General features: G+C 40.6%; 1 protein-coding gene across 3 annotated transcripts in view; it reads left to right on the top strand.

The window, feature by feature from the left end:
* The window catches only part of LOC122080361 (sphingoid long-chain bases kinase 1-like), a 52,419-nt gene that overhangs the window by 12,932 nt on the left and 23,709 nt on the right, over positions 1–15,778 (top strand). For all 3 annotated transcript variants that reach the window (XM_042647335.1, XM_042647327.1, XM_042647320.1), the window contains 3 exons: positions 6,602–6,695; positions 6,784–6,821; positions 11,054–11,200. In XM_042647335.1, the coding sequence (XP_042503269.1) occupies positions 6,602–6,695; positions 6,784–6,821; positions 11,054–11,200 (279 nt within the window). The remainder of the gene's footprint in view (positions 1–6,601; positions 6,696–6,783; positions 6,822–11,053; positions 11,201–15,778) is intronic.

Raw genomic sequence — 15,778 nt, 5'->3', positions numbered from 1 at the left:
AAAACATTCACCAAAATCAAGCATATGAGAACTCGTAAAAATTCAATTGCCAACAAAATAAAACAATTAATCGTAAATAAGATATCCCAAACAATACCTATTGGTGGCAATCTAAGGTGCGTACCTGAAACTTAAATTCAAAAACACTATAGAGTGAGAGTTTACATGAAGCATCATCCTGCTACAATCATCTACTGAAGTAAAATAAACTAATAGAAAGCTTCTAGTGCCCTCGAACTTGCTGTATCTCGAACCACCAATGTACTCCTTTGAAACATCATATTTAATGGAGTGAGATCACAACCCAGTAAGATTGAATGTAATAAGGGAACAACATAGGATCAACAACCAAACAATGTACAATGATTAAACGATTACTTTTAATTTTCAAAATTATCTTTATATGAATTTGGAACGAAAAAAAAATCCCATTTTCACACGTAGCCGGCATTGGGGGAAATGAGTTGCTACCATTCCGGGATGTGAGAGGGAAACTCAGCCCCCACAAATCACACAATCACACTGATGTCATCCTATTGTGATTAAATATACATCACTTTGCACAGTGGGTATAAATTTCGCCTCTATTTCGCCAAATCTCGGCAAGATCTCGCCTCTCTTTGTCTATTTTTTTGAAGAAAAAACACTAAGGCGCAAGGATTTTTATGCTTTTGCTTGAGGATCTCCATTCTTTACACTCGTTGAAGCTTAAAGAACAAAGAATATTACTTCCTCATCTACATTTTGAGTTACTTTAATTTCAATGTATGTGAATGTGATTCATCAATCATCAATATCAATGTTAAGTAGTTATCTATGATGTCTTTTAAATTCTTATGATTATGTTGCGTCATGTGTTGATTGTGGAATGTGGATTGTGGAATCGAGCATATTGGCCTAAGGTCTGAAGAGTCAGAGACTACATACATAGGGTTCGAAGTCAAAGTACCATTTTAGGTTTGATTAAAAAAAAAAAAACTGATGTCTCCATTGTATTTAGAAGGCCTAAAATAGGGTAAATACCAAGTTTCAAGGGCTACAAAGACCATATGGCCACCAAGACCAACCACCTAGTCGACTAGGGAAAAAATACATGATCTCAGCGAGATCTTGCCAGATCTCTCTTTTCTGGATCAGCGAGATGGGGGGCGAGAGCGAGATCTTAAACCTTGGATGAGAGAGATCGACACTTAATATGGAGGGACTGTTGGTACTGTGAAAACAGGGTACCGTATGGTGAGGTTAACATATAAAGGGAAAGAAATAGAGTGAGAAGAAGGAGGAACAGAACGAGAAGGAATCGAAGAGGTGAATAGAAGAGAGGGCGAAAGGTCTCAGCGAAGGAGAGAAGAAAACCCAAGCCATAGGGTAGAGAGAGGAGAGACAAGAGGTCACACAACCTGATTTCGAACCATTCTGGTAGCTCATTCCAAATCTGTAACATTCTGGTTACAACCTTGAATTTAAAGAGGAAATAAAGACTCCAAAATTAAACTCTTAAGCTGAAACAGAATATAAATCAAACTCTAAAACTAAAACATGGAATCCAAAACTAACTAACCTTCTGTGGTGTTGCGTGGCTTGTTAGCCGGTGGTGTGTTTTCCCCCTCCATTCTGTCCCAAGTTATGCACTTCCATTAATCCCTCTGGTTTCCCTCCTCTTCCCTTTCTTTCTGTTGTATTACTTTTCCATCACCCCTGTTCTGCAATTGGCGGTAAAACCAGTCCTAAAGAGTTGTTTTGAACTCTCAGTGGGGAGTCGGTTTGACCTGAAATTTCTAGGGTTGGATTATCTCTCTAGGGAGACCCAAATCCACGAGTATTGGCCCCCAAATTCTCCTCTCAGTTGTTTATCCAATCTGAGACAATACTTTCAGGAAGTTGTACTTACCTTCAGGAGTGATATTTATCTAGCTGTCAGTTGGGTTCAACTGGTTTCTGAGTGACGATTCGAGTTCCAGAATTTCAGACCCTTTGAGTTCCTATCGGTTGATACGCGAAGGAATGGACATATTAGAGTGGATTTGGAGTTGCCTCAATTAATGATGAGCTCTGGGAAAGTCGTTTGAGATAGTATGGTCATGTTCAACGGAGGTCGTCGGATGCACCAGTAATGAGGAGTGATCTGATTCAGATAGAAGGATTTAAAAGAGGTTGAGGAAGGCTAAAAATGACTATAGGAGAAATAGCGAGGAAAGACATGCTCAGATTAGGCCTTGTCCTGAATATGGCCTTGAATAGAGCAGACTGGAGGTTTAGGATCTAGGTAGCGGACTCATCTAGCTGTGTTCTACTGCGTCACTGTTTTTTATCATACTTTATTATTATTTATTTTAATTTTCATTTTGTCCTTGATTAGATCCATGTAGTCAAGTTTGAAAAAGGCTTTGTGGTGGTGGTGTTGAGTTCCTTTCAGCAGAGTTCTCTTCACTACAAGGGTTCTCCTCTACTGCTCATATCGCAAGTTATAGATTGACGACGATTCCTTTCCTCATTTATTAATAAAAGCCTTTTAATTCCTTATTCTTGTGTTGCCTTTCCCTTTATCCCTAAGTCCATTCTATCCTCATTTTGTTTCCTATTCCAGGATTACCCCTCTCCCGCTTGTACATTACATTTAATTTACTCTTTTCTCTTCTCCTCTTGTAGTTTTGAAGTTCCCATAATTTACAGCATTGCCGCTAATAGTTAATTTACTTATTAAGGTGGTGGATTAATTTAGAAATTACATATTTTCCATTATCTTCGTATTTTTAACCTTTACTAGGTTGGGTGGACCCATAGCGACCCAACCTTAGGATTTTGACCCCGGCGTCGCATCACATTCTTTAGTTTAAATTAATTTAGAATGACCTTTGGATGTACCTTGACCTAGTGTAAAGACCTAAAAGCGGTTAGGAACATGATAGGAATTACATGGCTTAGGAAATTGCTGAGAAAACAGCAATGACATATTCAGGCATTTTGGTCAACCTTAAAATAGGTATCAAGAGATGGTCCCTTCATGAAAGTTGTAGAGATTTGAGTTATGAATCCAACACAATTGGAATCAGGTCAATCCGATGTCAGACCGGAATGTTACGACCAAAATACTGATGACTGGTCAGAATTTTAGAACCCTGTCAAAATTGGTTCTAGCCGAGCCTGTGGGCGGTCAACCAGGTGAATTCGTAACTCGAATCTGTCGCTGGTCCTGTTTATTTCCTAATAAGGTCCTGAACTGGTTGCCTGCCTCTTCTGGTATTTTCAGCACTTAGGCAGCTTGGGATCACATAAGGACCAGAGGCTCCATTGGCGCAAGCTTGTATGGTTCAAATTCCACATTTCCCGTCATAATTCCACTGCTTGGCATGCTTTCTTCAACTGCCTTCCAGTGCAGTTCTTCCTCATCCATCGTCAGATTGCTGTCTTGCTGTTGTGCTGCCTATGCTAGAACGCCGATGAAGATATAGATCACTTTTTTTTTTGCTTGTTCCCTCCCCTTTTCCATTTGGAAACGGGTTCTTGGAAGATATTGGCCAAGGAATCGTAGAATCCTCCCTTTCCAAAGGAAATGGATTTTGGTTGACATGTCTTTTACCGGTTCTACTATTTGTGACGTTGTGGGTAAGCTTTCCATCAATGCCACCATCAACCATATTTGGATGGAACGTAATCTCATGAAATGGATTTCCAACTCTCGGTCTCTTTGGAATAGTTGGGATTCCATCTCCTTTGATATTAAGGCCAAGCTCTCTTCTTTGTCTTCTACTTGTATTAACTCCCTAAGGAACATGTCTATTGTTGTCTCCTAGTGCCTCCCCCTTCCTCTTGAGGGTGGACTCCCTCCTGTAAATTTTGCTTCTCTTTTTTCCCCCTTTGTGGGGCTGCAGTATTCTTCTTCTCTTGGCATATTTTATTCACCAAATAAAAAAATAAAAAAATCCTTAACTGTTCAAATTATTGGCAGAATTTCCACTGATCACTTTAATTTGAATTTCCGTCATTTGGGTGGGGCCCATAGCTGTTGGAACCTGGGGATCACATCATTAGGTTTCCAAAATTGTTGTTATAGGTTTTAATTCATGTGGATCATGAAAGATAAAACATTTCCTTAGAACTTGAGAGTGTGATTAATGTAGAATACCATACTGGACAGAATTTTAGAAGCTTTAATGGACATGGCAATTGCCCATGGTAGTTGAACATTCCCGGCTGGGATAATTATAGGAAAACTCGTCAAAACAGAGATTGAAGAACAGAATCAGAGAAACAAATCACCGTTTTATGCCGGGAATGCCGGGAATGCCGGAAATATAAACGAGAATGATGGTTTGGAAGCTAAATCTTAACTGAATCAATGACTTATTGTATGCTGGGAAATAAGCAATGGACTGAGGTAAAGCTAAATCTTAACTGAATCAATGACTTATTGTATGCTGGGAAATAAGCAATGGACTGAGGTACAAAATAAATAGTTAGTTATGGTCATAGAGTTTTGGATATCCATCCTATCAATCAAAATTTGTAGTCTATGCTGTTACAACCAAAATTTGTAGTCTATGCTGTTACTGTCCAAAACATGGGTTGAAATTCTTATTTAAAAGGACTCTATAGAAGAAACCTAACCGGACTAGATAATTTGATTATCTTTATGAACTCCATTTTCTGAGATAAGTACACCTTAAATAACTTTATATCAGAGAACATAACCTGACTTAATTATATCTAGCTAAATAGGATAAGGACTGACACTACTGACTTTGTCAGACTCTTAAGTAACCGATGAATTATCAACTTGAGAAGCCCACAGGCTCCACACAGGACAGATGCTACTTTAGTCCAGAAATTGTATACCACAAGCTATCTTCTCTTCTTTTACTTTGACCAGGAAATATCCCAATGTATGCAATGCTCACCTTGCACAACTAACTGCTATGAACTGGTTTTCCAGATCTGGATCTGAATATGGAGCTAGATCTGGATCTTCTGCATTGCCTGGGTTGCAGTTGGAGAGCTCAACTGCACCAAAAGGTGGAGTGGGCAAAGACTTATGGCTTTCTAGTTATTGCATATGGTTCATTTCTCCATCTTTTCTTCTTTTGCCCTTTTTTGTCTCCTAGATAGTAATGGATGTAATTTGTGGGTAAAGATAGATATTGCACTGGTTCCGCTGAATTATGATGCAAAATATTTTATCAGCTTGGATGATTTGTATCGACAATATGAACCTCAGATTCCTGTTGCTGTTCGCATCAGATGAACTGTACTCATATTACAATTTTTGGTTAGTAATGTAACAAAAAAATTATTTTTTCATTAAAGAAACAATTTAATTGGAATAAGAAAGTAATGGTACAAAAAAATTTTCTTCTTCTTGTGGGGCTTATAATTAAGAACAAATGGCTACGAGATATATAATATAGAAACAATAAGGGTCCACAGTGCCACAACACCCAAGACAAGATGAACAGATACAGTCCTCATACCCAAAAGAAATGTCACAATGGAAAGTATTTCCAAAAGAGGCAGTTGAGGAAAAAAAAAAAAAAAAACACCCCCTGTTTTGGAATTTGATCAGCCATCTCATTAGCACTTTTTGGACATCATTGAACACAGTCAAATGGGGAAGCTGTATGCCTTGCGAGTCTGATACCATGGGAAAAGCACCAAGGCTCCTCTGCTGGATCTCTTGTCCAGCCTATCACATGAGCTGAATCTCCCTCTATTATGGTATGAGAACGTCCCTTATTAACATCTTCTTCTGGTTTTCAAGTCTTCAATTCTGCTCTTTCTGAGCCCCCCTTCTCCTACTAGCCAATTACTGAACCATCCCCCGATGGTCCCTGGTCTGCTAGTTGAAAGCATAGTTCTAAATCTAGGCAGGTTTCAGCCGAAATTTTGGCAAATCGCTGGACCTTGAGATGTTGGCAGTTTCAGCCAAAATTTCACCTGGAATTGAGTGGTTAGTGTTTTTTCCCCTCAATTCTAAGCCCAGAGAAAGTACCTGGTTTGGCCAGGTTTCAGAAGTTTCGGCCTGGTTGAAACCTGAGATTTTGAACCTTGGTTGAAAGAACACATCCATTACGTAATGACTCCTTCTAGAGGAGGCTTCCAGACTGATCTTACCCAACTCCTTGTCTCCCCTGGAAAAAATGAAAGGTTCTCACTCCCTACCTAAATAGCTGGTCGGTTGGTATATCTTTGGCAGATTATTTTCTGCTTCTCAGTTTTCCACCTCAACCTTGATTCTGTCAAATCATTCTTATCAAATCTTATCTATATAAGTGGCTAGGCTAGAAAGTTTTGGTTGTACCTCCCCAATATGAACTTTAACCATGTGTTACCAGTGAGATGTATGACGGTGTTTTGTACCAATGTTCGTAGTATTCTTTCTATCTTTATACCATGAGGTTTAACCCGCCTTGCAAATCAATGACGCTATGATCATTATTGAACTAAATTATGTACCCTTTGTAACTTGGAACTATGCTGGTAGTATGAAGACTTTAGAATCATGGGATTGGCGTTTATATTTCTGTTGGAACAAAATTGAGTTGCACACTGAATCCCCTGAGTGACTCAAAATGTAATTTATTTTAGAGGTTCAAAATGGTGACAGCTTGCAGGATTCAAAATGGAGACAGTCAAAACAACATATGCTGGTCATGCTAGAGATCTTGCCTCGACTATTGACTTCGGAGCATGCCCTGATGGTAATATTTATTCATGCTTCTAGCTAAATTTATGTTGTACTTTCTTTTGTTTCAGCTTTCACAGATTTTGTTTTGTGAGTTTTCTTAGGAATCATATGTGTTGGAGGTGATGGCATTGTTAATGAGGTCAGTGATATGGTTTTTGGTGCTTATTCTTTTCTTTTTTGTATTATAAATTATACTGTTGAATAATTTTTTTTTTCATTTGTCGGTGAGGGTTTCTTCCTCCTATCTTTTCAGTTCTTATAGCCATCATTTAAGTTAAGCTTTCTTATCCTTAATTTTTGTATTTGGGGAATGAAGTGCTGATGAAGATAGGTGGATAAGAACCTCCCCTTTTCTCCTTTGGCTCCATATGATTCAGATTTCCTTGCTAAGTAAACACATGCATCAAAGTGGAGATCGAAGACCAAACTCCATGCCTAACGGTGGTAAAATGGATTCCAGAGTTATTGTACAATTTGACCAGCAACTTTGAAATATTTGAAATTTACATTTAGGAGTTTAATGAGGAACTTTGTTTAAAAACTGTATTTTTCCATTTTCTTTTGGATTCTTGAGACTCTCAGATTTAAATCTCTTAACTGTGCCATTTTTGTTGTGCATGCACATGAAAAACAGATAGAAGCCATACTACAGAAGCCAACTATGGCTATTACAGAATAACTATCTCCCTTGTGGTGTCAGCAAGATTGCCAAGACAAAGTAATCAGTTGAGATTGGATACATTGTGTAGACCAAAAAATTAGCCAACCAAACTGCACATAAATTTGTTTTTATTTTATTTCTTAGGTTTAACTTTTTAAATTGACCCTGATAGATCTTAATGGACTGCTTTAGGAGGTGTCTGCTTGTATGGGCTATGTTCACAATCTTCAGTTGGAAGCTGTGCCCTTTAGAGTGATTGTCATAAGCTTTGGTGAGATTCCAGAATTAGACAGTGATAATCTTCTGGCTCGGGGCCCTGATGGCTTCAGCATGGGTTTCTTCTTCTCTTGTTGGAGCATCATTTGGGATGACCTCATCCGGGGGGTGCGAAGCTTCTTCCTCAACCCTAACCAAATTGATGGGATCAATAATACCTTCCTTTGCCTTATCCCCTAGAAAGAAGGAGCGGTCTCCATGAATGACTTCAGACCCATTTCCCTCTGTAATCTCCTATACAAATTCATAGCCAAAATCCTAGCCAATAGGATACAAAAGGTCATTGACTCTCTTGTCAGTCCTAATCAATCTGCGGGCAGGAGTATTGCTAACAATATTATGCTTTGTCATGAGATTGTTCGCGGCTTTGACCGTAAGAATCATTCCCCGGTTGCCTCCTCAAGATTGATATCCATAAAGCTTTTGACACATTAAGTTGGGATTTCATCTCTAATGTCTTGTTCCACATGTCATTCCTTGCCTCCTTTGTCCATTGGATCCGTACCTGCATTTCCTCCCCCTGCTTCTCTGTCCTTCTAAATGGCAGCTCGACTGGTTTATTTCCCTTTGGCCGTGGTATTCGGCAGGGATGACCCCTTTCCCCTCTCCTCTTCTCCCTCCCTTGAAGTCCTCTCCCGCTCTATCCAATCCGCCACTGACATTCACCTCATCTCCCCTATCCCTAAGTGCAAATCCATCCGTCTCTTCCATTTGGCTTTTGCCGACGATATTATGATTTTCTCTAGGGCTGACCTCATTTCCATCACCGCCATCATAGCTTCCCTCATCGAAGCTCTTTCGGGCCTCAAAATCAACCTCCTTAAGTCCAACATCTTTCTCTCTGGTATTTCCCCCGAAGCCTATCAAATACCCGGGTCTCCCCCTCATTTCTACTAGGTTTTCTGCCTACCATTGCACCCCCTTGCTTGACCTTCTCCGGAAGAAGCTGCAACTCTGGAAAGGCAAGCGTCTCACCTTGATTAGATTGGTCCTTCGGTCTCTATACCTTTATTGGTCTGGGACCTTCATCCTTCCAGCTTCAGTGATCAAATCTTTTGAAGGTCTTCTCTGCTCCTTCCTTTGGAAAGGTACGGATTCTTCTAGATTCCTCAGGCCTCTTAGCTGGAAAAAGGTCTGCCTTCCCAAATCTGAAGGAGGTCTGGGGATAAGAAGGATTAAGGATGCCAATACAGTTTGTTTCTTTTAGCTCATCTGGAAAATTGTGTCTAAACACAATAACATTTGGGTGGACTGGAGTCAATCTGGCCTGCTCAAGCATAATTCTCTTTGGACTGCCTCCTTCTTCCTATGCGTCCTGGATTTGGAGGAAGATCCTTGACTATAGACCCATTGGCTGTCACTGCCATTTCTCACTTAATTGGTAATGGCAACTTTACCTCCCTCTGGCATGAACCTTGGCACCCTCTGGGTATCCTTTCCCATTTAGTACTACTAGAGTCATCTACTCCTCTGACCTCCCTGCTAATGCCCTGGTCTCCTCTATCCTCTCTCCTAGCGGGTGGTCCCCTCCTTCCTTCCCCCATCTTGAGGATATCTGGTCCGCTCTCCCCCCTTCCCCCTGGCCATCGGGGGAGAAATGACAGATTCATCTGGCTCCCCTTTTCCAATGGTTCCTTCTCTTCTTCCTCTGCTTGGGCCCATATAAGGACTCCTGCCCCTATTGTGCCGTGGCATAAATTGGTTTGATTCAAAGGCCACATTCCCCGCCTTAGTTTCACCCTTTGGCATTGCCTTTCTAAATGTCATCCCACTAAGTCCTTCCTCGTTCACCGTCTCATTCCCGTGAACCCTTCCTGCTGTCTATGCCCTTCTGAAGTGGAAGATATTCCCCACCTTTTCTTCTCTTGCCCCTTCTCCTCAATCATTTGGAAAGCTGTCCTCTCCAAATGCTGGCGCAACCATAGATTCATCCTCCCCTTTGATAGAGAATGCACTTGGATTGACATGACATTCCCTGGCCCTTCCCTTTGTGACACCGTGGGTAAATTAGCTTTTTGTGCTACTATCAACCACCTTTGGATGGAGCGTAACATCCGTAGATGGACCCCCAAATCTAGATCTCCGGATATGATTTGGAAAGCTATCTACTTTGATGTCACCTCTAAATCCCAGAGCTACCATTCCCTTCACCCTCATCCCATCCCCTTCACCCCAAAAAAACTCCCACATCAAAACATCTTGGAGCCTGCAGGTTGATCTCATTCATCCCCCTTGATCCTTGATCTTGCTACTGGATGCTATTGGATGCTTGTCCCCCTCCCCCTTTTTTTTTGTTTGTTTGCTGCAGCTTGACTGCTTTGTTTATTTTTGTTTGCTGTATGTTGCTGTTCCTCTTTTGCTAGGGTGGGCTTTTCTTTGTCGGCTTAAGCTGCCCCCCTCCTGTATATTCTTCTTCTCCTAGTAATGAATTATTTTATTCATCCAAAAAAAAAATCTTCTGGCTTGTTTTTGTGAGCCAAATGTGCTCCTGTTGCCTAAACAAGATTGATAATTTATGGGTCTGGGTGGTTGTTGGTGCTATCTCTGGAATGCTTGAAAGTCTGCCAACCAGGATTTGTGCGCATGATTTCTTTAGTTAATTAGAAAATTGATGTAGAGACATTTATAATGAAGCTGTAAATAATGTTAGTACTAGGATGATAGATGAGCAGATACATAGACAAGCAAGTTTCCAATACACAGATAAGTTGACTTGGCATTAGTGGAGGTCCAATGGTTGATGAATTTTGCTGATGTCACAATTTTGATTTACAAGATAGGAGGTAGTGATAAATGCTCAGTTAGAAGTTAGAAGTAAGAACTGTGGACAGAGATTTCATAATTTAAAAAAAAAATAAAAAAAATTCTAAACTCATCTATGCTTAAGAAGAATACATGGAGTGCAGCTCTCGTAAAGGAGTGTATACAAAAGGTTAAATCAAAGGAAAAAAAATTCAAATTATTATAAAATCATACATCTAACAAAGCAGGGAAGAAACTTCGCATTAAATAAAGAAATAAGAGAATTCAAATAAAAAATAAAAAACTAGCAACTTTGGTATGCTTCACACAACTGACTAGATTCATGTTAGTCCATAGATCTCATGAAAAGATAAAATAAAATTGGGGAAAAAAGGATTATACGAGGGAAATCATACTTTGAGTCCCTTTAGTAAATAACCCAATATATCACATCCTTCATTCTTCTCTTAGCTTGTGAACCAATCAATCACAACTTGCTCACAGTTGCTCTCCTACAAGAATCAAGTGTATTGGTCTTCCTAGTACATGAGACTTATTGCTGTTATTGCAACCACCTTTCATTGTTTGCCTATCTGGAAAGGTTTAACCCTCATCATTGTTATTGAAATGTTTTAGAGACCTTTTTCTCTCCATAGTCTCATGCATGGTGTAAAAACTTTCTGATTATGTAGGTTCTTAATGGTCTACTTAGTAGAAGCAACCAGAAAGAAGCAATTTCAATTCCGATTGGAATCATTCCTGCTGGTTCTGATAATTCACTAGTTTGGACTGTTTTGGGTGTTCGAGATCCTGTTTCTGCTGCGATAGCAATTGTGAAGGTAAAAAGCTTAATCTATTATGTTGTATACTTTCTATTCAATTTGATGAAACAATTTCCCCTCTTTCTATATTTTGAGAAGAATTGAATCTATTGAACCTTTAACATAACCTGGCCTTTCTAACCTAACCGTGAAGATTTTCAGTCTTAATTTGTTATGCAATGATTCTTTACTGCTCTATCATAAAGTCATAATTTACATCCATTTTTTTATAGGTAGTATATGAATTTCGTCAATGATAAAAAATTTACAATATTTGATAAATACAATGATTGGCATAATGGTGGACTAGACTACCAAATCGAGTAAGTCAGGGACTAATAAACCATTCGTCCTCTGTAGAAGAAAGGGAAGCAATATAGTTTGCTGGCTGTTTCACCTTCCTCCAAACATGTTGAAACTCCACAGATTCAAACAGGTCACCAAAATGTGATAGCACTCCTCAAGTACAAGAACCCTCCAAGGGCATTGGGCCTTGCCCTCTAGGACGTCCACCACCACTTTAGAGTCAGAATGGGCTAAGAACCTCCGGAACCCTTTTTCCATGGTCAACATCAACCTTTTGTAAATCACTAAAATCTTCATAGTGAAAATAGATCTGTCTGTCCTTCCCACTCCTGACATACCATTCAGATGGAGACCATCGCAATATCTAGCCATACCCACATAAGATAACCCTATCCTAATGAAGTAAACTGTCAAAGTGCAGAGCAACGATACCATCCATGGGACTTACGCAATAACCTGTTTGGATTTTAGTAATCCACTTAAGTCCGCACTCCCCATTTTCTTGCAAAGCATTATTCCTTGAATTCTCCACTCCTGAAAAATTCAGTGACCAACATTGGTCCACGACATCTGCTCTAATATCATTTACAATCATGGGTCTTGTTCCAAAACAACCTAAAATTTCTTTCCTGCCAAGTATGAGAAAGCGTTGCACAAAAAGCAAGCTTTCCAAGTATAGCAATAGGACCAGGATGCCCAAACTCCTTCACTACCCACATAACATCATCAACCAGGTTATTTCTTGAGTTGATCAGATCAGTGCTCCAGGGTTCCTTTATTTACTGGTCCGGCATCTTTGGTGCCCCAGTTTATCATCTCTCAGTTGGAGTCCCTTTTTTGCTTCTTCCTTTGGAAGGTGAATGATTGTTCGAGATTCTTGCACCCTGTTAGCTGGGCCTCTATTTGTCTCCCCAAAGCGGAAGAGGGTTTGGGTTTGTGCAGGACTAAAGAAGTTAATCAGGCGGGTATTCTTAAGCTGATCTGGAAGTTTACTGCTAAGCAGAAGAGTTTTTGGGTGGACTGGGTCTACTCTCATTTCTTGCACAAGGATTCTATTTGGACAGCTCCTGAGTTGTCTAATGCTTCTTTGGTGTGGAGGAAGATCTTCAAGCTAAGACCTTCATATGGGATTGTCAAATTCCTCATTGATGATGGTACCTCTATTAGATTCTGGCTTGCTTGCTGGCATACTAAAGGGGTTCTATCCTTAGTGATAGGGTCATCTACTCCTCTGGTTTCAGAAGATTGGATATGGTCTCGGATTTTTAGCAGGATGACTGGATTTCCCGCACTTCTTCCTTCATTATCTAGTATTTGGATTGTTTTGGGTGGTCTTCCCAAGAGGCCTTCTGGTAGTGGTGACGTTGTCTCTTGGACAGCTTCTTCTACAGGTTCTTTTTCTTCCAAGTCTGCTTTGGAATCTTATCAAGGTCAAAGGTTCTATCAAACCTTGGCGCCATCTGGTTTGGTTCAAGAACTCTATCCCTTGCCACAACTTCACAGTCTGGAGGGCCTTCTCCTGCTGCCTTCCTACTCAGGCTTTCCTCATCAGCCAGAAGATCCAGTCTCTCCTTAGTGTTGCCTTTGTTGGAATGCTCCCGAAAATGTGAATCACCTGTTCTTCTCGTCCTTTATCTTAACTGTTTTGTATGGTATCCTTGCTAAGTGTGGCCTAGTGGTTTGCGTATCCTTCTGTTCGACAGAGTGAATTTGGGTTATGTCTTTTTAAGGAAGTCTTGTTGTGACACGATTGGTAAATTAGCTTTTGGTGCATCCATCTCCCACATTTGGTTTGAGCGCAACCTTCATCGATGAACTTATAAATCTTGGACTCTCTCAGATTTGGAGCTCTATCCTTTCGAAGATAAAGCCAAAATCGCTCTCAGGTTTGTTGTATGAATTGTCTCAGAAATAGGATTATTATAATTTCTTGGGATCTTCTCTCTTCTCTTTTGCATGTGCAAGCCCCATGGTTCAAGATCTTGTTGAGATCTCCTTTTTTGGAAAAGGCGAGACGGACATACAGAACTAGATAAGAATTGTGCAAGATCTCCACTTAGCTTGGTTTCGGTCCAGTTTCGGGGTTCAACCTTGGTCCAACCAAGGCATGTAAAGCAATGTTTCGACCCAAATGAAGAGAGATTTCGCTGGTTTCGCTGGTTTCGCCTGGATCTCTCTGGTTTCGACTCTTGGAGCTATATTTTGGGAGAAAAACACCATAAAGCTGTGAATTTGGTGTTTCTTCTTAGAGATCTTCCTTGTTACAGTCATTTAGTAGATAAGAGAAGTATTTTTCCCATATGTCATAATGTCCTCATCCCTTACTTGGACTCTACTCTTATGTTGCGGAGCACAGGAATATCAAGAGTCACGAGCTTGGATTGTTTGCCATCTTTGATGGAGACCTTGGAGATCGTCAGGAACACACAAACCCTATGTATTGGAGTTATTAACTACTCGAGTCATCAGCAAGCAGAGTTATTGACATCAAACAGCAACATACGGCAGTAGTAAAGCAAAGAATCGATAGGTGTTTCAGTATAAAACCAGTGGAACAAGAGTAGTTATTACAGCAGCCAGTAACGATGGAATTCAGCAAATCAGTGGAACAACTGACGATAGAAGCAAGTAGACATCAAAGTAGCATTCAGCAGCAGCAGTAGCAGCTGAGAGATGAATCGATTTAGGTATGATTTATCATACAAATACTTGAATCTTCATCAAAAACCTAGTTCTTCTCATATCAACTAGGGTTCAAAAATACAAATGGACAACTTATGTGGCTGTACACCTCCAACCAGAATACCCTGTACGACACTCAAAACAGATAAGGAAATAGTAGATACTGGTTACAGCTCTGATACCATGTTAAGAAACAGGATCTGGAACCAGTACCTGAGGAGAGAGAGAGAACCATAATAGACTCAGACTACCACTTTTATTTCTAACTGGACTCCTAGTAGGAGTATACATTGGACAAGACTAAGACTACCATCAAACAGGGAAGCTCAAAGGGACAAAGTCTATCACGATTGGTCACCAGCTAATCCTAATAATAATAGAGTACCACAGGGGATTTGACAACCACACCCCTGCGGTATTTGTATGCAAATTTTTGGTTTTTTTTCTTGGATGAATAAAAAGAATTAATTACCAAGGGAAAGAATGTACAAAGGATGAGGGGGAGGAGGCCAAAAGGATCCAACCCTCAAAAAGAGGGAAAATTACAGCAAGGGGCAAAAGGCCCAACTAAGAGAAAGGGATCATCGGGTTGGGGGGGGGGAGATGATAGAGAGGGAGACCCCAGGGAAAACAATGATCATGTTCCTTGGGGAATTGCGAATTGGTCGATGTTGAAGACGCCTTCAAAGTAGATGGCATTTATCAACAGAACGAGAATTGGAAGTCCTCAATAAACATTTCGGTCCATCCGAATATGGTTGATGACAGCGGTAAAAGCAAGCTTCTCAACAACGTCACAAATAGAAGATCCACCAAAAGTCATGGCAATTCAAATCCATTCTCTAGTCAAGGGGAGGATAGTCCTACGGGAAGGCCAACAGGAACTGAGAACCCTCTTCTAGATTACAGCAGAGAAGGGGCAAGAGAAAAAAAGATGATCGGCATCTTCAATGCCATTCCAGCTCAGACTGCAAGAGGGAACTTAAATGTGCCTGTAGATGAAAAATGACTGAGTAGGGAGGCAGTTGGAGAGGGCATGCCAAGCAGTGAAGCTGTGACGAGGGATATGGCCTTTAAATCAGATGGTGTTGCGCCAAGGAATGAGGGGGCCTTTTGAATGGATGAAATCCTAAGCAAAGGCAGAGGTAAACAAACCCGTGGGTGATGGATGCCAAAGAAGCTTGTCCTTCCTTCCTCAGTGCTCTGGAGGGATGGGAGAAGGGAAGACTATGAGTCAGCAAGGGGAGGGAGGTGGAGAGGATGGAGGCAATTGAGACAGATCTAGTCAGCCTAGAGGAGTAGATGATTCTGGGGGTAACCAAAGAGAGGACGATACCCGAGGGGTGCCAAGTGTCCAACTAGTAGGAGGTGGAGGAGCCATTACCAATGGTATGATAGAAGGCTCCAAGAGCAGAAGGCTTAGAGTCCAAAATTTTGCGGTAGATCCAGAAGGCACCAGAGGAGGGGGAGGCAGTCTAGAGGGAATCATTTTTTGAGGGGAGGAGTAAACCCAAGAGACCCAAATGTTGCGCTGCTTCGAGGAGCTTTCCCAATTGAGCTTCAGGATACCCACAAAGCTGTTATCTTTGATATGCCTCAAGCTTAACC

This window comes from Macadamia integrifolia, chromosome 1 (assembly GCF_013358625.1).
Source record: "Macadamia integrifolia cultivar HAES 741 chromosome 1, SCU_Mint_v3, whole genome shotgun sequence".
Taxonomy (NCBI): domain Eukaryota; kingdom Viridiplantae; phylum Streptophyta; class Magnoliopsida; order Proteales; family Proteaceae; genus Macadamia; species Macadamia integrifolia.
This window is presented reverse-complemented; position numbering and strand designations above follow the sequence as displayed.